The sequence below is a fragment of the Spea bombifrons genome, chromosome 4 (assembly GCF_027358695.1).
Source record: "Spea bombifrons isolate aSpeBom1 chromosome 4, aSpeBom1.2.pri, whole genome shotgun sequence".
Taxonomy (NCBI): Eukaryota; Metazoa; Chordata; class Amphibia; order Anura; family Pelobatidae; genus Spea; species Spea bombifrons.
The window spans coordinates 10490202-10513103 of NC_071090.1; the positions used below are offsets into that span (position 1 = coordinate 10490202).

The window sequence follows — 22902 nt, forward strand, 5'->3', positions numbered from 1 at the left end:
CACGTGTCTTCTTTCCCACATAGTGTCTCTCTATCAATCCTGTTTTTGACATATAAATCTCCATTTTCTAAATTTATAGAAAAATATTTCTCAGACATATGTGAAACAATATGAAGTCTCCTAAATGAGAGCTGCTTTATATCTAACCCAAGGTCTTTTGCAATATTAGCTACAACAGAGTCTTTTCTCATTTCTTCAGCAATGGAGTAATGAAGCTGACTAGATACAGAATGACAATAAAATAAGACTGAAATGATTACTTGCCATCTCATCCCTTTGCATTTCTGAGATGCTCTGGTTTTCATGTTAGACGCTCTTTTGGCTGTAAAATATCCTAAAACTGCTTTCTTTCAGATACAAAGTATGTGTAATCCAGTATTAAGGGTGAGAATCTGAAACCTTAAGTGTCCACTGGTGAATATAATGTCTTCTGTTTGTGGAAAAATCCAAAAATGGCTGCATCACTTGTTTCATATGTTCAGTACTAGTTAGGAATGAAAATCCTATTGGATCTTCAGCTTCATATTTTTTTCTCTTATTGGTAAACAGCGGCGCTCAGAGGTGTAAATGTGGAACTGCAGGACTCAAAAAAACTCCCTTTTAAATTTCTATACATTTTAAATATTTGAAAGCATAAAATAAAATAAGAAAAATATTAAAGCCAAATTGATGAAATTACTGATTGATGAATACTTTGATGAATAGTTTGATGAATATTTTTGAACTCCATAAAAAATGTTCTCTAAAAGTATTTAACATTTTAATGAAGTCCATTAATAAAAATAAATACACAATGCTAATCAAAATGACTGCTAGTTTACAGCAAAACCATGGTTACTAGTCTTCCACTTCTTTGGTTTTGAAAGAAGAATACATTGAAGGGGGTGAGCTCCAATAACGAAAGTGAAAATGACTTTTTACATAGACTTTTAATGCAACATACAACCTGTAGGAAAAGTCCAGCAAAGCTGACCTGTAATAAAGCAGCACAAAACACATGTGGCAGAGAATATGTTCACTATTCAGCCCTATCCAGAAGAAACAACCCAGTCCAGGAGGCACATGTCCTGATGTCCACCTTGCTAGATCTCTCCTGTACTATTTATACAACTAAGCAAGGCATTTAGTATAACTATATGTATGCAATACAATTTCTAAACCCTTTTGTTTTGCGATTAACGTGCATTATTGTGGCATTAGTGGCTTTAAAACATGTTAGTCATACACACTTTACTTCCAAACTTTGGAAGCATAGGATAAAATGTGCTTTATAAAAAAGGAACACTTGAGAGGTTTGCACAGCTTACTCAGTATGTAGTAAAACTGTGCTTTAAAGATTATGTCTGCCGGCCTGCAAATACATATTTGTAGAAACAAACGGTGATTTCTGTAGCTCATCTGTACTAAATTTCGATGACTCATATAGTATATGAGTAAAAAAAAATAGTATGTGTTAGACCTTAGCACGGCGAGGAAAGTTGATTCAGAGATTTTCGTTTAGTTTGTTGACGCGTTCGTTTTCAAGCAATGAATTCAATTTTCTGGCTGTCCGGCTTGGACGAAATTAGGGGGGGCATTTTTTATTCCGAACAACATTTGGAAGACGTTCCCAAAGAGGGAGATACCTGACACCTTCTGGATTTCCATTTTATTATAGAAAATAGTTTATTTTGGACAATCAAAGAGGTGCAGCAGTAGTAATAGAGCACTGAGCCTGGGCAGGCAGACATTGGCAGATGATAGGCACATGCAGCCCCATGGAGCAGGACTGAATTTCCTCAATATTACATATTATACATATTATATTGTCATAGCTACTTATTAATCAATAAAGAATAATAGATGATATGATAGAAAGATATTTACAAAATTAACTTGTCCACAAAGAAGATGTTTGGCTAGTCGCATACATCAGCAACTGTCTTAATCAATTAAACTCTACTCAGGAACAGGGGAAATGTGTCTGCTGTAATACACTACAGCAGTCACTACAACTTCTCCAATCCACCCCACAACAATACATTTTCTGCACTAAAATAAAGTATGGCAGGTGAGCAATGAGCATCCATCTCAGCCTCTGCTACTTGTCTCACACTCCAACTCCCGTCAGTCTAAAATTGCTGCTACTGACAAGTTAAAATGGCGTCAGCACGCTTATGTATCTAATGCTTGTCCCTTCTCCTTGAAAATGCTGACTCGTCGGAGTGAAAAAGTAAGGAAAAAGTCCCACAGGTTCTTGAGCCCATCAATTACAGCCATAACCAACCCGTTTTTTGTCTATTTCTACATATCATTCATTGATATGTACCCTACTACACACACCCCCTCCCACTTTACCCCATCAACGGTGGACACATATGATGACAGGTGGACATATCATGCCAAATTTACAGCACTTTCGAAGTTCATTTTCCTCAGTTTCACTGGAGATCGCCCTCTGTATCATTGATTCATGCAACGCATAAAACAGGTAATCAGAGACACTTTTTTGTAGTAAACAATTAAACTGGACAATATCTATATTGCTATCTAGACATTTTTCATATAAATATAAACTCACCTGAGTAGGATTGTTAGTGACCACATTGTCTGTTACACTTTCATATCCATGTCCTGAATCATCAGCATCGATAAGATTGTCTACAGGGACATTTTGATTTGGTTTAACAAAAGTAAAGTCGTTTTCACAAGAATCCAATGCCACGCAAACATTGTATGAATAAGGCAGGGGCAAGGTTCCATTGTTATACTGAGAAAGCATCCTGGGATCCACTTGAGAATACAGATTTGTACTGAGAGATCCAAAATATGGGGTAGATTTCAGTTCTTTACATTTTGATATAAATGCTAACATGATAGTTAGTACAAAAAATAAAGATATAATCACCAGGGCTATAACCAAGTACATTTCCAAATTAGATTTAGATTCTTCATTGGTGTATTGAATGTTGATTTTAGGAAGCATCTGCTGAAAATTATCTGCAACAATTAAACTTATGGTCACTGATGCTGACAGAGAGGGGTCCCCATTGTCCTTCACCATAACAACTACCTTATGCTTAAACACATCCTTTTCTTGAAAGGTCCGCAATGTCCTAATCTCACCCGTGTGTTGGCCAATGGTAAACGGAGATGATTCTGATATTTGTATAAGATGGTATGAGAGCCAAGCATTGTGTCCAGCGTCAGGATCCACAGCAACCACCTTAGTTATTAAAGAACCATGTTCAGCGGCTAAAGGGACCATTTCAAACACAGCTGAACTTCCGATTTCTGTTGATGGATACAAGATTCTTGGTGCATTATCATTCTGATCGACAATATGGATGTTTAATGTTGTATTGCTACTGAGAGAAGGTGATCCATTGTCTTTAGCAGTTATATGAATAACAAACTCCTTGTATTGTTCATAATCAAAGGATCTTTGAGCATACAGAACGCCAGTTTCAATATTAATGGAGAGAAAAGAGGATTCTGGGAACTCTCCTATTATTGGGCTACATATTGAATATATAATTTTAGCATTATCTCCGGTATCAAGATCGGATGCGTGAACTTTATATATTGAAATGCCTGGTAAATTATTTTCTGGCACGTAAACATCAAAAGACGATTTCATAAATACTGGTGGGTTGTCATTAACATCAGAAATATCCAAGTGTATTACTTTCTTCATGGAAAGTGGAGGAGATCCTCTGTCAGTTGCTAGAATTGTTATGTTATAGCTTGACAGCTTCTCTCTGTCCAATGCACTTGTTGTAACTATTCTATAAAAGTTATCTGAAGACAATAACATTTCAAAAGGTACATTTTCCACTATTTGACAGTCAATTTCACCATTTTGTCCTGAGTCTTTGTCATGAACTTTGATTAGTGCTATCATTGTGCCAGGCTTGGAGTCCTCAGATACTGGAGTAGATAAAGAAGTAACCATCAGGTCAGGCACGTTGTCATTTTCATCTGTTAGTTCTATTAATACCTTAGAATGGGCAACTAGACCTCCTCCATCTTTTGCTTGAACGGAGATTTCATAATTTCTTGATGCTTCATAATCCAATGTATTATTTGTCCTAATTTCTCCATTTGTGGGGTTTATGAAGAATAGACTTGTTAGAGCTATATTTCCTGGGGCCTCACTCAATGAATACCTAATCTCTGCATTGATACCCTCATCTTGATCTGTTGCATTTACATGAAGTATAATAGAATTTACCGGAGTATATTCACTCAGACTCACTTTATAAACCTCTTGTGTAAATATAGGAAAATTATCATTGACATCAATAACCATGACTTTTATTACAGCTGTGCCAGATTTAATTGGATTTCCTCCATCGAAGGCTGTTAAAATTAATTCATGGACATTTTGTGCCTCTCTATCTAAGGGTTTCTCCAGGATAAGTTCTGGAAATTTGCTACCATCAATTCTGGTCTTTTCATTCAAAATAAAGTATGGATTATCATTGAGTTTGTAGGTTTGTACAGAATTATTACCAATATCTGAATCTTCTGCATTTTGTAAGACAAATGTTGTTCCTGGTAAACTAAGCTCAATCATTTCTAAATTAATGTTATCATGAACAAATATGGGTGAATTATCATTTATGTCCAGGATATCAATGTTGATCTGAAACACATTAAAAGGCTTTTCAACTACTGCATCAAATACTAATAAGCACGTGTCTTCTTTCCCACATAGTGTCTCTCTATCAATCCTGTTTTTGACATATAAATCTCCATTTTCTAAATTTATAGAAAAATATTTCTCAGACATATGTGAAACAATATGAAGTCTCCTAAATGAGAGCTGCTTTATATCTAACCCAAGGTCTTTTGCAATATTAGCTACAACAGAGTCTTTTCTCATTTCTTCAGCAATGGAGTAATGAAGCTGACTAGATACAGAATGACAATAAAATAAGACTGAAATGATTACTTGCCATCTCATCCCTTTGCATTTCTGAGATGCTCTGGTTTTCATGTTAGACGCTCTTTTGGCTGTAAAATATCCTAAAACTGCTTTCTTTCAGATACAAAATATGTGTAATCCAGTATTAAGGGTGAGAATCTGAAACTTTAAGTGTCCACTGGTGAATATAATGTCTTCTGTTTGTGGAAAAATCCAAAAATGGCTGCATCACTTGTTTCATATGTTCAGTACTAGTTAGGAATGAAAATCCTATTGGATCTTCAGCTTCATATTTTTTTCTCTTATTGGTAAACAGCGGCGCTCAGAGGTGTAAATGTGGAACTGCAGGACTCAAAAAAACTCCCTTTTAAATTTCTATACATTTTAAATATTTGAATGCATAAAAAAAAAGAAAAATATTAAAGCCAAATTGATGAAATTACTGATTGATGAATATTTTGATGAATATTTTGATGAATATTTTTGAACTCCATAAAAAATGTTCTCTAAAAGTATTTAACATTTTAATGAAGTCCATTAATAAAAATAAATACACAATGCTAATCAAAATGACTGCTAGTTTACAGCAAAACCATGGTTACTAGTCTTCCACTTCTTTGGTTTTGAAAGAAGAATACATTGAAGGGGGTGAGCTCCAATAACGAAAGTGAAAATTACTTTTTACATAGACTTTTAATGCAACATACAACCTGTAGGAAAAGTCCAGCAAAGCTGACCTGTAATAAAGCAGCACAAAACACATGTGGCAGAGAATATGTTCACTATTCAGCCCTATCCAGAAGAAACAACCCGTCCAGGAGGCACGTGTCCTGATGTCCACCTTGCTAGATCTCTCCTGTACTATTTATACAACTAAGCAAGGCATTTAGTATAACTATATGTATGCAATACAATTTCTAAACCCTTTTGTTTTGCGATTAACGTGCATTATTGTGGCATTAGTGGCTTTAAAACAACATGTTAGTCATACACACTTTACTTCCAAACTTTGGAAGCATAGGATAAAATGTGCTTTATAAAAAAGGAACACTTGAGAGGTTTGCACAGCTTACTCAGTATGTAGTAAAACTGTGCTTTAAAGATTATGCCTGCCGGCCTGCAAATACATATTTGTAGAAACAAACGGAGATTTCTATAGGTCATCTGTACTAAATTTCGATGACACGTATAGTAGATGAGTAAAAAAATTAGTATGTGTTATACCTTAGCATGGCGAGGAAAGTTGATTCAGAGATTTTCGTTTAGTTTGTTGACGCGTTCGTTTTCAAGCAATGAATTCAATTTTCCGGCCGTCCGGCTTGGACGAAATTAGGGGGGGCATTTTTTATTCCGAACAACATTTGGAGCGCGTTCCCAAAGAGGGAGGTACCTGACACCTTCTGGATTTCCATTTTATTATAGAAAATAGTTTATTTTGGACAATCAAAGAGGTGCAGCAGTAGTAATAGGGCACTGAGCCTGGGCAGGCAGACATTGGCAGATGATAGGCACATGCAGCCCCATGGAGCAGGACTGAATTTCCTCAATATTACATATTATACATATTATATTGTCATCGCTACTTATTAATCAATAAAGAATAATAGATGATATGATAGAAAGATATTTACAAAATTAACTTGTCCACAAAGTAGATGTTTGGCTAGTCGCATACATCAGCAACTGTCTTAATCAATTAAACTCTACTCAGGAACAGGGGAAATGTGTCTGCTGTAATACACTACAGCAGTCACTACAACTTCTCCAATCCACCCCACAACAATACATTTTCTGCACTAAAATAAAGTATGGCAGGTGAGCAATGAACATCCATCTCAGCCTCTGCTACTTGTCTCACACTCCAACTCCCGTCAGTCTGAAAATTGCTGCTACTGACAAGTTAAAATGGCGTCAGCACGCTTATGTATCTAATGCTTGTCCCTTCTCCTTGAAAATGCTGACTCGTCGGAGTGAAAAAGTAAGGAAAAAGTCCCACAGGTTCTTGAGCCCATCAATTACAGCCATAACCAACCCGTTTTTTGTCTATTTCTACATATCATTCATTGATATGTACCCTACTACACACACCCCCTCCCACTTTACCCCATCAACGGTGGACACATATGATGACAGGTGGACATATCATGCCAAATTTACAGCACTTTCGAAGTTCATTTTCCTCAGTTTCACTGGAGATCGCCCTCTGTATCATTGATTCATGCAACGCATAAAACAGGTAATCAGAGACACTTTTTTGTAGTAAACAATTAAACTGGACAATATCTATATTGCTATCTAGACATTTTTCATATAAATATAAACTCACCTGAGTAGGATTGTTAGTGACCACATTGTCTGTTACACTTTCATATCCATGTCCTGAATCATCAGCATCGATAAGATTGTCTACAGGGACATTTTGATTTGGTTTAACAAAAGTAAAGTCGTTTTCACAAGAATCCAATGCCACGCAAACATTGTATGAATAAGGCAGGGGCAAGGTTCCATTGTTATATTGAGAAAGCATCCTGGGATCCACTTGAGAATACAGATTTGTACTGAGAGATCCAAAATATGGGGTAGATTTCAGTTCTTTACATTTTGATATAAATGCTAACATGATAGTTAGTACAAAAAACAAAGATATAATCACCAGGGCTATAACCAAGTACATTTCCAAATTAGATTTAGATTCTTCATTGGTGTATTGAATGTTGATTTTAGGAAGCATCTGCTGAAAATTATCTGCAACAATTAAACTTATGGTCACTGATGCTGACAGAGAGGGGTCCCCATTGTCCTTCACCATAACAACTACCTTATGCTTAAACACATCCTTTTCTTGAAAGGTCCGCAATGTCCTAATCTCACCCGTGTGTTGGCCAATGGTAAACGGAGATGATTCTGATATTTGTATGAGATGGTATGAGAGCCAAGCATTGTGTCCAGCGTCAGCATCCACAGCAACCACCTTAGTTATTAAAGAACCATGTTCAGCGGCTAAAGGGACCATTTCAAACACAGCTGAACTTCCAGTTTCTGTTGATGGATACAAGATTCTTGGAGCATTATCATTCTGATCGACAATATGGATTATTAATGTTGTATTACTACTGAGAGAAGGTGATCCATTGTCTTTAGCAGTTATATGAATAACAAACTCCTTGTACTGTTCATAATCAAATGATCTTTGAGCATAGAGAACTCCAGTTTCAATATTAATGGAAAGAAAAGAGGATTCTGGGAACTCTTCTATTATTGGGCTGCATATTGAATATATAATTTTAGCATTATCTCCGGTATCAAGATCTGATGCATGAACCTTGTATATTGAAACTCCGGGTAAATTATTTTCTGGCACATAAACATCAAAAGATGGTTTCATAAATACTGGCGGGTTGTCATTAACATCAGAAATATCCAAGTGTATTACTTTCTTCATGGAAAGTGGGGGAGATCCTCTGTCAGCTGCTAGAATTGTTATGTTATAGCTTGACAATTTCTCTCGGTCCAATGTACTTGTTGTAACTATTCTATAAAAGTTATCTGACGAAAACATTTCAAAGGGTACATTTTCCACTATTTGACAGTCGATTTCACCATTTTTTCCTGCATCTTTATCATGGACTTGTATAAGTGCTATTACTGTGCCAGGCAAGACATCCTCAGATACTGGAGTAGATAATGATGTAATAAATAGATCAGGTGGATTGTCATTTTCATCTATTATTTCTATTAAAACCTTAGAATGGGCTACAAGACCACCTCCATCCTTTGCTTGTATAGACATTTCATAGTTTTTGGAAGCTTCATAATCCAATACGTTTGTTGTCTTGATATCTCCATTTGTTGGATGTATAGTAAATAGAGTTGTTTGAGCCTTATTTCCTGAAGTTTCACTTAAGGAATATATTATCTCTGCATTGATACCCGCATCTTGATCTGTTGCATTTACATGAAGTATAATAGAATTGACTGGAGTGTTTTCACTGATACTCACTTTATAAACCTCTTGTGTAAATATCGGAAAATTATCATTGGCATCAATAACCATGACTTTTATTGAAACCGTTCCTGATCTAATTGGACTTCCTCCATCTAGGGCTGTTAAAATCAATTCATGGACATTTTGTGTCTCCCGGTCCAAAGGTTTCTCCAGGACAAGTTCTGGAAATTTGCTACCATCAGTTCTGGTCTTTTCATTCAGTGTAAAGTATGGATTATCACTGAGCCTGTAGGTTTGCACGGAATTATTGCCAATATCTGGATCTTCCGCATTTTGTAAAACATATTTTGTTCCTGGTAAACTAAATTCAATGATTTCTAAATTGATATTATCATGAAAGAACCTTGGAGGATTATCATTTATATCATTTATCTGAATGTTGACCCGGAACACATTTAAAGGATTTTCAACCACTGCATCAAATACTAATAAGCACGTGTCTTCTTTCCCACATAGTGTCTCTCTATCAATCCTGTTTTTGACAAATAAATCTCCATTTTCTAAATCTATAGAAAAATATTTTTCAGACATTTGTGAAACAACATGAGGTCTCCTAAATGAGAGCTGCTTTATATCTAACCCAAGGTCTGCTGCAATATTACCTACAACAGAGTCTTTTCTCATTTCTTCAGAAATTGAGTAATGAAGCTGACTACATACTGAATGACAAAACCATGAAAAAAAGAAGGAAAATGTTACTTGCCATCTCATCCCTTTCCATTTCTGAGATTCACTGATGTTAGACATTCTTCATGTAAAAATATCCTAGAGCTGTTTTCTTTCAGATATCCAATATTAAGGACAATTAGCAGTGCTGAATCCAAATCTTTAAGGTTATATTAGTGAATACAATGTCTTCTGTTTGTAGGAAAAGCAAATATGGCTGCATTTCTTCTTGTAGATCTGCAGCACTGTTTAGAAATGACAATTCTATTGGATCTTCAGCTTCATATTCTTTCTCTTATTGGTGAACAGCGGCGCTCAGAGGTATAAATATGGAATTGCATGACTGAATAAACCCCTTTTTATTTTCTAGCATTTACTGTCTTTAAACTTCACAAAAAGGTTTTTTTGCACACAGTAAAATAGAAAAAAAATATTGACCAAATCGGTCAAATCAGCAAATATTCTATATCTGAAATAGTATGTTTTAAATTATCTACATGTTTTTTCTAAATTGATTTTTAATAAAGAAAGTAGAATATTAATCAAAATCATTTCTAGTTTACCGTAACAACGCAGCTATATACCCCCTAATATCTGAAATTGACAAAGACGGATACTTTGTTTTGGGGTATATTGTCGAAGGAGTGGCTAGGGGAAAGATTTTTTATGCAACATTTAGCCGAAGGTTAAAGCCCATCCAAATGGCTCATTAATGAAGCAGCACAAAACACAACAGGCACAGAAGATGTTCCATGCTTTAATCCTGTCCAAAACACATTTACAGAAAGAGAATGTGCAGAAAATCCATTAAGACACAGAAGAAGAATCCTGGCATCATATAAATAACATTTTGAATCCTACTCTAGACGTGGTGGTGGCTCGATGTAGACCTGGTAGAAGATACTCGGAAAAGCCCAAATCATTAGGCTAGCCTAGGGAGCAACTGTCTTGGTGATCCTCTTGCCAGACCTCCCCTGTTTATAGCACAGCATTTAGCATAAATATAATGTTGTTTATAAACAAATTTTTCGGCAAATAAGATGCACATTGTGCAAAATTTGTGGCTCTAGAAACATGTGATACATTCTTACTCAGCAGTCTTTCTGCAAATAGAGATACCAAGAGGAGGAAAGGTTGCCAGAGAAATCCAGAAGCCTCATAAAGAAGGACACTTGGGAGATCAGTAGTTATGGAATAGTTTATTCAGTCTGTAGCAAAACTGTAAATCAAAAGATATGACTTACCTACCTGTGAGTAAATGTTTTCAAGAAACAAAAGTCGATCGTTACCCGGACTTCAGATTGATAGTCACTCCAGAAGTGCACTGCATCCAATGCATAGCAAGTAGACACACGTCTGTCCATAATCTTATGTTTCCACACATATTCTGTTGAAATATATACACATTCCTGTTCTGATGTAACCTGTGCTTTAATACTAAACATAAATCCACTTTTGTAACTAATGATAAGTAAGCAGATCATTTATCCAAAGTTGCTATCCAGGAGAGCAGTGTTATTTAAGAGCATTGTTCAGATGCAAGAGGAAAAAATAAAGATCGACAACTTTTTATACCAAAGTTGGTTCACTTACCAGTTTTTTCTTTCTATTTCTTTTTCTTTGCATCATGTAATTATTTTGCTGTTCAACATAACAATTTTTGACCTTTAGCTAACAAGTGCATACATTTTGTAATGTGTTTGAACGCTATTACTAAAGAGACTGAAATTTTAAAATATATTTGTTATTTTTTGTATTTTATCCCTGCAGAGCTCCTTGTTACTTACTGATGTTCCCTAATCAGAACTGTAATCTATCACCTTCTACTTCTACTTCACCACCTACTGTTTCGTGCAACCTGGATATATATATGTTTATATAATAAACTAAATATATGTTTAAGCCTTTTGAAATTGTGTTTGAGTAAATGGATTTCTTTAAAGTTTCGACAAAGTGAGTCATTTTCATATGTTTAATACAATAAAAATGCATATAAAAAATGTTTATGCCAGTTTTCATTTTCTTAATCATTTGGTTCCATAACACTGTCTATGAGGATATCTTCAACTGAAGACATACTCAATCCAAAGCCATACTTAGTTTGTAGAGGTATGACAATGGGAAATATCTACACAAGGCAGATATACACACGATTTACTCAAGACTTCAAGATCTCATCAGTGTGCTGTCTAAATGTGATAGTTCTGACACATGTAGGTCATTAAGCAAAGTATTATGTCCTAGGTTTGTCTGTACCCCAAAAACCTCAACTCACTCACTTCTAAAAAATGATCTATTAATAACTTTAAATGGCCAAAATGGACTTTTCTTTGCTTTGCTTATAATGTTATTTCATAATTTTTAGCCATTTCAAAATCCAAATGTCCTTTGATTTTAATTTCTTCAGTTGTAGGATGTATACTAAACACACACACACATGAATTACATGAACTTTAGCTATAATTCATGAATATTTGATCTGTGAACTGATCCTGATCCGTTAGACTTAAAATAAGGTCAATAGTGCAGTTTGGTGTTTTAACCATACTTCTCTTATCAATATAGAAATTGTATCACTGGCGTCAGTAATGACCAACTTGATTAAAACAGACTTGGATGTAATGGGATTTTTTTACCATTCATTACTCTTAAAATGAGTCTGAAAGTATTTTGTATCTCTTGATCTTTCATCAACACTGGTGTTTGCTCTAAGTGTAAAATGTTGATTATCACTAGACTTGCACGAGTATAGATTATTAACATTACATTTTTTTATAGAGTGGCTATAGATTATCTACTGCTATTACAATAGGGGGACATATTAGATTAGATCAGATTAAAATGGACAATAAACATGTTATTAGCAGGTTGAGCTGGAAGAGGGATTACTAGGCTAAAGATGATTTGGTATATATAGCATGGGTGATGTGGAGAAGTCCCAAAGATCAGGAGGATTTCTTTAGGATACCCTCGTATTAGGCAGACATGGTTTATGGCTCTCCTAATAGGTTGGTATTTAGTGAGCATTTTAGGGTAGAGTTACTTCCACCATCTCAAGCTTCTTCATGTTTTCTGCATTACTCTGGAAATGCAGATCTATATCTTCTTCCTTCACGCCGCTCAGGTGTTGAAAATCAAGTTCCATTTGAGCAGTGGTGTTCTTTGTTATTTATTTTCAGCAATACACGCCTCCATGCAAGGGAAGTTGATGATGCAATATCATTTCTACAGTCTTCCATGCCACAGAAGAGCTCTGGGTAGCTAGCAGAAGAGAGAAGTGTTCCAGAGGATCATGGGTAGGTGAGTACTCATATCAAACAGAAAGGTAGGGGAAATTAACAATTTGAAAAGGATTTATAACAAGACATAATGTGTGTTTTACTTACATACTCAATGGCTCATTAAAAAATATTGGACAGGGTGATGGGAATTCTTCTATTTTAAGTTTCAACAGAGATAATCATATTCACTTTATGATGATTTATATGGACCTCTCTTTTTTTGCAGTGTAAATGTAATTTTATTTCTAAATTACACACATCTAGTCACAGCTCAAAGCTTGTTTTCGATACAACACCATGTATTACCCAGTTCATGTAATTTTCACAGAGGACTATTTATATTTCTGTAATACACAATCCATAACTATTTAAAATATTCAGTTGCAAGCAAATACTATGTATAATAGTTATTCCATTTAACAATATAATATTTATAGAACCATTCTTCTATAAATATGATTTTTGATCAGAGTACAATATGAGGATTCTCGGTTTGTTCTTATCAAACTGCATGTATTTCAAATGCAGTAATAGTTGGCTTAAAACACATATGATCGTAAATTCTGCACACACATTTTCCATACATCATAACCTCTTGCACCAATGATTGTCATTTTGTAATACAAATAATCAAAAATATCATAGCAAAAACATCCAAATTACAAATGCCTTATTTGACAATTTGAAAATTTTTATATATTCTATATATCAAATAAATACATTGTGTGACAACAATACTATTGGTAATTGGCAATCCCAGCAAGTTGATATAGACCTTTACATCCAATCTAAATATTAAATTTACTCAGAAGCCTTTTTGAAAATGAATGATACCAAAATATAATGATTCAAAGAAAACATTTACATTATCTATCTATCTATCTATCTATCTATCTATCTATCTATCTATCTATCTATCTATCTATCTATCTAATCAATCTATCTGTATATCATCTATATATCTATACACACAGACATGCAAGTTATATCTTTCTTTTCAATAGAGAAATACATGTTTTGTTTTTGATCCCAAAGGGAAATGGTCTTAGGCTCAGTTGATGTTATCAACTAAATGCTTTGGTCCTTCATTTTACACAGGGGGTCATTTTAGTTTGTTTTTTTTCTCTTTTTAATTTTCTTTATTTCTTAAAAATGATTTTTTACTGTTATGGTCCTTAAACACAGCTGAACAAAAAGAGGATTTTCATTAAATCAATCAATTGATTTAAATCAATTTTTATAGTATATAAATGGCAGGTCTCAAACAGATGGTATTGAATTTCAATATTCAATAATAGCAACTCCACAGCACATCACAGAATGATGTAATTTACTGTACTTTACCACTTTTACTACTTTAGTACATGTTTTCCATGTATTCCCTAGAAGTTTTTATATATATTTATTAAAATAACAGACACACACATCCTTTTGCCTAGTAACTATGAATTTTTGACCCAAATGCACTTTTGTGTTACATTGCAAAAAAACCTCGTATATAACGTTTTGTTTAATTTGTAAATTAAGAATTTAATTTAAGATAAATCAACTAATTGGTCACGTTTGCATAATGTCTTTGAGCTATATAGCAATATTTAACTGAACACCACAAAAATAGCATTACTTACCTGATTGTCAGTATCCAAATTTTCTTTTAAGCCTTCATTTCCAAGTTGGGAATTATCAGCATCAATAAGATTCTCTATGGGGACGTTCTGATTTGGTTTTATAAAGGTAAAGTCATTTTCGGACGAATCTAAAGCCACACAAACATTATAGGGGTATGGCAGAGACAGGGTTCCGTTGTTGTACTGGGAGAACATTCTGGGATCAACTTCAGAATACAGATTTGAAGTTAATGATCCAAATGCAACCGATGATTTTGGTTCTCTACACTTTGATATAATCACCAACAGGACAGTTAAAATAAATAGCAAGGAAATCAGTGCAAGGGCAATTACTAAATACAAATGCAAATTAGATGTAGAATCCTGATCAATATGGCGATTACTGAGTTCGGGGAGCACTTGATGAATGTTATTTCCTATAATTAAGCTTAAAGTAGCAGTTGCTGATAGAGATGGGAATCCATTGTCTTTTACCATAACAACGATTTTGTTCTTTATAATATCCTTCTCGTGAAAGGCCTTTGATGTCCTGATTTCACCTGTGTGCTGGTTAATGCTAAAGTGAGAGGATTCTGACACTTGAATAAAATAATAAGTCAGCCAGGCATTATGTCCAGAGTCAGCATCCACAGCAACCACCTTAGTGATTAGGTAACCTTCTTCAGATATAAATGGCACCATCTCAAATGAAACTGCACCACCGCTTTCAGCCAATGGGTATAATATTTGAGGTGCATTATCGTTCTGATCCACTATATGAATAATTAATGTCGTATTGTTGCTCAGAGACGGTGTCCCTTTGTCCTTCGCAGTTATTTGGATTTCAAACTCCTTGTGTTGCTCATAATCAAATGATCGCTGAGCATAGAGCACTCCAGTCTCGATATTCATGGAAAAATAAGAGGATGCCGGAATATCACCTGTATTGATATTATTTATATTACAGATTGAATAAACTACTTTACCGTTATCTCCAGTATCAAGATCGGATGCGTATATTTTATATATCGATGCACCTGGTAAATTATTCTCTGGTACATAAGATGAATATGTAGATTTCATGAATAATGGTGGATTGTCATTAATATCCAAAATGTCCAACCTGCTGGCTACTGTACTAGAAAGAGAAGGGGATCCCATGTCTGATGCTAGAACTGTGAAATTATAATGTGAATTTTTTTCTCTGTCAATTGTATTTGTTGTAACAATTCGATAAAATCGACCAGAGGACAATACTAATTCTAGAGGTACATTTTCAATTATTTGACAATGAACTTCTCCATTTTTTCCAGAGTCGTCATCATGGACCTCAATAAGTGCTATCACTGTTCCTGGTATAGAATCTTCCGGAATAGGCGTGGCTAAAGAGGTAATGGATATTTTAGGGGCATTGTCATTTTCATCTGTTATTTCTATTAATACTTTGCAATGAGTAACAAAGCCACCTCCATCCTTTGCTTGTATGGACATTTCATAATTATGTGTTGCTTCAAAATCCAAATTTCCTATTGCTTTTATTTCACCATTTGTAGGATGGATATCAAACATGTAAAGTATATTTCCTGATGTTTTACTAAAGGAATAAGTGATCTCTGCATTAGATCCTTCATCTTTGTCACTTGCACTTACAGAGAGTACAATAGAATTAATCGGTGTGTTTTCACTGACACTTGCTTTATATATATCTTGAGAAAATATAGGACTATTGTCATTGACATCAGTAATGATGATTGTAATTAATGCCGTGCCTGATTTGGTGGGTTTTCCGTTATCCAGTGCTGTTAAAATGAATTCATAAATGTTTTGTGTTTCTCGATCTAAAGGTTTTTCTAAGACAAGTTCTGGAAATTTGCTGCCATCACTGCTGGCCTTTTCACTTAATGTAAAATACTGATTATCACTGAGTTTGTATGTCTGTACAGAATTAATACCAATATCCGGATCTTCTGCATTTTGTAAAAGAAATCTTGTCCCGGGTAAAGTATATTCTATGATTTCTAATCTGATTGTGTCATGGAAGAATTTTGGAGCATTATCATTTACATCCAGAATTTCAATCTTGACATCAAAGACATTTAAAGGATTTTCAACCACTACATCAAATATTAGTAAGCATGTAGCTGCTATCCCACACAACGTTTCTCTATCTATCCTGTGTTTAATATATAGGTCTCCATTGTCTAAATTAACAGAAAAATATGCATCTGAAATATGTGAAGCAATTCTAAGCCTGCGAAATGACAGCAGCTTAACATCTAAGCCAAGATCATTTGCAATGTTTGCTACAACAGAGTCTTTCCTCATTTCTTCAACAATTGAATAGTGAAGCTGACCAGAGACTGAATGACAGAACCAAAAAAACAAAAAGAAAAACATTACTTGCCATTTGATAGCTTTGCCTTTTTGTAGAGCCTGGATTTTCATTGTAGTCATTATTGAGAAATCCTATCTTCCAGAACTGTTTAGTTTTGAGACGTGAAGCATTCGTAGTTGGGCACAGAGGAGAATATCCAGCATGTATTCTATTTATTTAGAAGATTGAGATCAGATATTCAGTGTTCTGTTTGTGAGATAATCCAAAAATGGCTGTATTTTTCCTTACAGATCTGCAGTGCATAGAGGATGAAAAACAGATCTCTAGCACCATGTCTTCTTCTTATTGGTGAACAGTGGCGCTCAGAGGTATAAGTGCGGAACTACATGAACATTTTAGGAAGGAAACATTGGGGTATAACATTTTCTTTATCATTGTGATGCTGTTATAATTATTAAAAAATATATATATATTATGCATTCATGAATAGTGTTTTAATCATATTTTATTTTTTGTTTTAAATAATAATGTGTTTTCCAATTATTAAGTATGTGGACATTTTTATATGCTCGAATGCTCTCTCAAATAGATGATCAGGTAATGATAATCATTTTGCCTAAATGTAGTATTATCCTTTAGCAGAGTTTTTAAATATATATTTTATATATTGTTTAGTGGATCTTTAAAGGAGATTTGCAACATTCACAACAAGATCGCCAATGTATAGCTTGTCTTTGAAAAAATTGCCTTCTTTGTAAGGTGTGTCTATTTTTTTTTTAGCAGAACTACAGGAGGGTAAAACATTTTTTATGCTCCAACTTTCAACTTCAAATATACACACCCTGACAGCACCATACATGCAACTCTTTTTATCTCCTGAAATGCCTTTAGCTCCTGAAATTATTTATCCAATGTGCTTTCTTCATACTTGAATGTGAAGGAGATCCTTTCTCGACATATTTGTGATATTATAATTTGACGCTTTTACTCTGTTTATAACAGTTGTTTTTACAATCCCATAATAATCTTAAAATAATGAAAGTTCAAATGCACGTTTTCACTTATTTGACAATCCTCATCTCCATCTTTCGTTAATTTTCAGCATGAGCTTCAATAAGTGCAAGTACGGTTCCAGGTTCCAATCTTCATAAATGGGAGTCCATAATGAGTTGGTGGATATACCTTGAATGAGTCAAAAAACCCACCTCCATTATATTGCCTTGTCAAAGTCCAAGATCCCTTAAGTTTTCATTTTACTTTTTGTATGTTTGCACATATTTGAGGTTGTTGGCTCCTCATCAGTCTGGTTGCAGCTTGCTGTCCAGGGGTTAATAGGGAGGAGGTTTAATTGCACCTCCCCCAACACATTAATAAGGTTTTGGTAGCCGTATAAACTGCTTTGTGTGCCCACTACGTAGGAGGTGAGAGTAGGTTCTCACCCTATTGAGAGTGTGCCTTGACGTGGCGGGTGAGCTTAATTATGCTTTGGCCAATTCATATAACCAAAACCTCTCATTTATATTATGTTTATATATTTGTTGCCAACTTTATTAGGGTAAGAAACGCAGACAGTTTTTGTTTTTTTGTATACTATTTGTATGATGAATATGATATTTATTATTATAAATGAAATCATATGAAATAAGGTTTTGCCAAAGGAATACATGACCTGTGCTTTAGACCCCCAGTCGTTGCAAGTTGCACACCATAGAGTAGAGTTCACTTCAGTAGAGTTAGCGCTTTTGCTTATACTCACTTTATATAAATCAGAATTGAAGGAAAATCGTCATTGTCATAAGTTAAGTCTTATTGTGTAAGGGATTTTCTATGTCCATAGCTGTTATTATATTATTTATGAATAATGTAAAGTTTTTTTAAATGCACTGCCATCAGTGTTGTTCTTTTCAGTCAGCATAGATTACTGATTATCATTGAGCTTGTAAATTTGTACAGAATAAATGCTAATATCCGGATCGCCTACATTTTGCAAAATAAAGCTTGTTCTGGTGAAGTATACTCAACATTTTCGAAAATGGTGATTTCATAAGAAAATCTTGGAGGATTATTATGTCTTACAACTTTTTTTAGTAGTGGTAGATACAGTGATTTATTATTAAGCAAGACAAACAGTGAAGTTTATTTTAAGTAATCATTTTTTTCTTTTATAAAGTGCTATCTTTCAAGCTCACTTCTTGTCATGTGTCTTGGTCTGGATACAGCAGGTACAGCTAGAGCTGACAGTACAGGAGCCGGCTATGCTCTGCTGGTTCCAACATTTGGCTGAATGTGTATGTCAGCACACGTGCTTTTCCATGATATTATACTGGACTTTAGACATTATCAAAATATGTCTAAAAACATGAGTTTAACCCCCTAATGACAAAGCCTGTACATGTACGGGCTCAAAATGCATTGTTTTCAATGGGTTTTGGGACCACCCATTGTCCTTAAGGGGATAATATACGAAAAAAAGAACTTGATCTTACAATACTATCCTGTTCTTTACATTTACATTACATGCATTCAACCAAATATGTTTTTTTTATTGTATACTTTTAAAACCTTTCACCCTCAGCAACCCTGAGTTGTTTAATTCCTTCTGAATAATAATATGGTCTAGTGAAGTATAACACAGTAGAGTATAGTACAAATGGCAAAACAAAACTGATTACAACCATGGAAGTGTAAGTACCATATCGTGTAGATTGAGGAACAAAATTAGGAAAAAATAAAATGTTTTACTGATTTATACCTGTCACATAGGTTTTTAGCCATAATTACAAATGCTACTGGTTATTTCAACAATTTATATTCTCAGCAGCATTTATTTGTACATTATGGAAATATTCATAGCATTCATGGTATAGCAAATGAATAACAACAAACTAGATGTCTATTATAATTCATCAGTAAAATTGTTATAAATGTAGTACATTAACATCAACAATTTAATCATTCATGAAACTTACCTGTGCAGAACTGCTGATTCCCAAAGATTCTTTAACGTTTGTATTTCCAAGCCCTAAATCATCAGCATCGATAAGATTGTCTATGGGAACATCTTCATTTGGTTTCAGGAAAGTAAAGTCATTCTCAGTGGAATCCAAAGCCACACAAACGTTGTATGCATATGGCAGAGGTAAAGTCCCATTGGTATGTTGTGAAAACATCCTAGGATCTACTTGGGAATATATATTTGTGCTTAGAGAATCAATGGCTTGAGATCGTTTTGACTCCTTACACTTTGATATAATGACCAATGTAACAGTTAAAATAAATAATAAAGTAATCAAAGCAAGGGAAATTATAAAATACATGTGCAAATTGGAAGAGTCATCAATTAATTTATTACCAAGTTTAGGAAATACCTGTTGAAAACTATCTCCAACAATAAAGTTTAGTGTAGAAGTTGCTGAAAGAGGAGGAGTTCCATTGTCCTTTACCATGACCACTATTTTATGTTTCAGAACATCCTTTTCGTGAAAGATACGTGATGTTCTGATTTCCCCTGTGTGTTGGTTAATGGTAAAGTGAGAAGGTTCAGGTATTTGTATGAAATGATAAGAAAGCCAGGCATTATGACCAGAATCAGCATCAATCGCAACCACTTTTGTTATTAGAGAACCTTGCCTGGAGGCAAAGGGGACCATTTCAATCACAGTTGAGTCGCCACTTTCTACTGATGGGTACAGAATTTTTGGTGCATTATCATTCTGATCAACAATATGGATCATCAATGTTGCATTGCTACTCAGAGATGGAGACCCATTGTCTTTTGCAGTTATTACAATTGCAAATTCCTTGTGCTGCTCATAATCAAATGACCGTTGAGCATAGATAACTCCAGTTTCTATATTAATGGAAAGAAATGATGATACTGGAAATCCCTCTGTATTTGTGCTGGATATTGAATAAACAACTTTTGAATTGTCTCCGTAATCAATATCTGAAGCATGTATGCTGTACAGAGTGGTGCCTGGCAAATTATTTTCTGGTACATAGGCAAAATATGTTGATTTTATAAAAACTGGGGCATTGTCATTAACATCCAAAATTTCTAACTGAATAGTATGCCTGGTGGACAGTTGAGGTGAGCCCCTGTCTGTGGCCACAACTGTAATGTTATAATGGGAAATGGCCTCTCTGTCCATGTCACTTGTTGTAACAATTCTATAATAACTGTCCGATGATGCCAATAGGTCAAAGGGTATGTCCCCCATTATATGACAGTCAACCTCTCCATTCACTCCAGAATCTTGATCATGAACTTGAATTAGGGCAATCGGTGTGCCAGGAGCAGTGCCTTCAAGAATAGGAGTTGAAAATGAGGTAATGGATATCTCTGGTGCATTGTCATTTTCATCTGTTATTTCTATTAGTAATTTGGAATGGGCTACAAAGCCACCTCCATCCGTTGCTTGCAAAGATATTTCAAAGCCTCTTGTAATTTCAAAATCCAAAATGGCTTTAGTTTTAACTTCTCCCATTGTAGGATGGATATTAAATGTTTGGAAAACACTTTCAGAGAGTTCACTAAAAGAATATGTAATCTCCGCGTTGGATCCTTCATCTTTGTCACTTGCACTTATGACAGCCACTATAGAGTTAATTTGAATTTTTTCACTTATGGTAACTTTGAATACATCTTGTGCAAATATTGGTACATTATCATTTACATCAGTAATAATAACCTTAATTAAAGCACTTCCCGATCTAATGGGGTTCCCGCCATCAAAAGCAGTTAAAATTAATTCATGAATATTTTGTGTTTCACGATCTAAAGGTTCCTCTAAGACAAGTTCTGGAAATTTACTGCCATCTGATCTGGTCTTTTCATTGATTGAAAAATACTTATTGTCGTTGAGCTTGTATGTTTGTACAGAATTAGTTCCAATATCTGGATCCTGAGCATTTTGTAAAATAAATGTTGTTCCTGGTAATGTAGATTCAATGATTTCCAACTTGATGGTTTCATGAAAAAACATTGGGGAATTGTCATTTATATCATGAATTTCAAGCTTCACTTTGAAAACACTTAATGGATTTTCAACCACTACATCGAAGGTAAGAAAGCAGGTCCCTGTCCTTGCACAGATTGATTCTCTATCAATTCTATCTTTAATATATACATTTCCATTTTCTAAACTGACATAAAAATATTTTTCTGACACACGCGAAACAATGCGAGGTCTTCTCAGTGAAAGTTGCTGAGCATCTAAACCAAGGTCTTTAGCAATATTGGCTATAGCAGTGTCTTTTCTCATTTCTTCAGCAATAGAATAATGAAGCTCTCCAGAAACTGAATCACAAAACCAAAACAAAAATAAGAAAAATATTACTTGCCATCTGACTCCTTTGTGTTTCTGTAGATGCCAGGCTGTTATGTCATCCATTTGTGGCTTGAATTTTCTGAATTTAAAACAAATATTTGCCCTCTTGTTTTGAGAAATGCAGTGCTGAATGAATCCTGTTTGGAAGAGACTATGAAAATGGCTGCATTTCTTCTCATAGGCCTTGACTGTGTAGTAGTAATGGAAAGCTCCACATTCATTTTTTCACTGGTAAACAGCGGCGCTCAGAGGTTTAAATGTAGAATTACACTACTGGTTTTATTTCCTAGTGCATCAAATGTTATTTATTCACAGTGCAAATTTGTGGAATGTTTAATAAATTATATTTGACTAATCTAAAAAAAAAAAAAATTAGAAATTGTATTCTATACACATTTATTATTTTCAAAATAGCATGATACAGAACTGACTCTTTTAGTACAGGGTTGCATATTATTAGTACTTGTACGTGTACTTTACATGGTATCAGAATAATACCATAAAATATGAAACCTGTAAATAAAAGATAATTTTGTGTGTTTAGCTCACTTGTCTTTATCAATGATATAGTATGTATACATTTACAAGATGCACAGAAATTATGAGGTTCACCATAGTATGTACAAAATTAATATTCCTCTAAGTTAACTTTTAGGATCAAGTATGATATGTTAGGATATGCCGTACTCATCCTAATTTTTCAAGCTCTTTCCTTTCATTAATATAATTTCTTTAATAGAATGGTGTTACACTAATTTTTATTTCATT

At 34.5% G+C, this 22902-nt stretch overlaps 3 protein-coding genes across 5 annotated transcripts in view; all 3 read right to left on the reverse strand.

Annotated features, from left to right (window-relative positions):
- LOC128492871 (protocadherin gamma-A3-like) overlaps positions 1-22902 on the reverse strand; it is a 258015-nt gene that overhangs the window by 216410 nt on the left and 18703 nt on the right. Inside the window, exon 1 of one of the 3 annotated variants that reach the window (XM_053465599.1) lies at positions 14491-16994. The exons of the other annotated variants lie outside the window; for them this stretch is intronic. Coding sequence (XP_053321574.1) covers positions 14491-16923 — 2433 coding nt within the window. The 5' untranslated portion in view covers positions 16924-16994. Of the gene's footprint in view, positions 1-14490; positions 16995-22902 lie in introns of those variants that run through there. 3 annotated transcript variants of the gene reach the window in all.
- LOC128490204 (protocadherin gamma-B5-like) lies at positions 7017-9966 on the reverse strand. The gene has a single exon (XM_053461988.1). The coding sequence runs from the start codon at positions 9660-9662 to the stop codon at positions 7017-7019; it is 2646 nt and encodes an 881-aa protein (XP_053317963.1). The 5' UTR covers positions 9663-9966.
- On the reverse strand, positions 18994-22265 carry LOC128492878 (protocadherin gamma-B2-like). The gene has a single exon (XM_053465622.1). It carries the CDS (start codon positions 22195-22197, stop codon positions 19753-19755), a length of 2445 nt encoding a protein of 814 aa, XP_053321597.1. The 5' UTR covers positions 22198-22265; the 3' UTR covers positions 18994-19752.

What these genes read in the sequence shown, in the direction of transcription:
- LOC128492878 (XM_053465622.1), bottom strand. Translation starts at nt 22,197, where the DNA reads ATGGATGACATAACAGCCTGGCATCTACAGAAACACAAAGGAGTCAGA.
- LOC128490204 (XM_053461988.1), bottom strand. Translation starts at nt 9,662, where the DNA reads ATGTCTAACATCAGTGAATCTCAGAAATGGAAAGGGATGAGATGGCAA.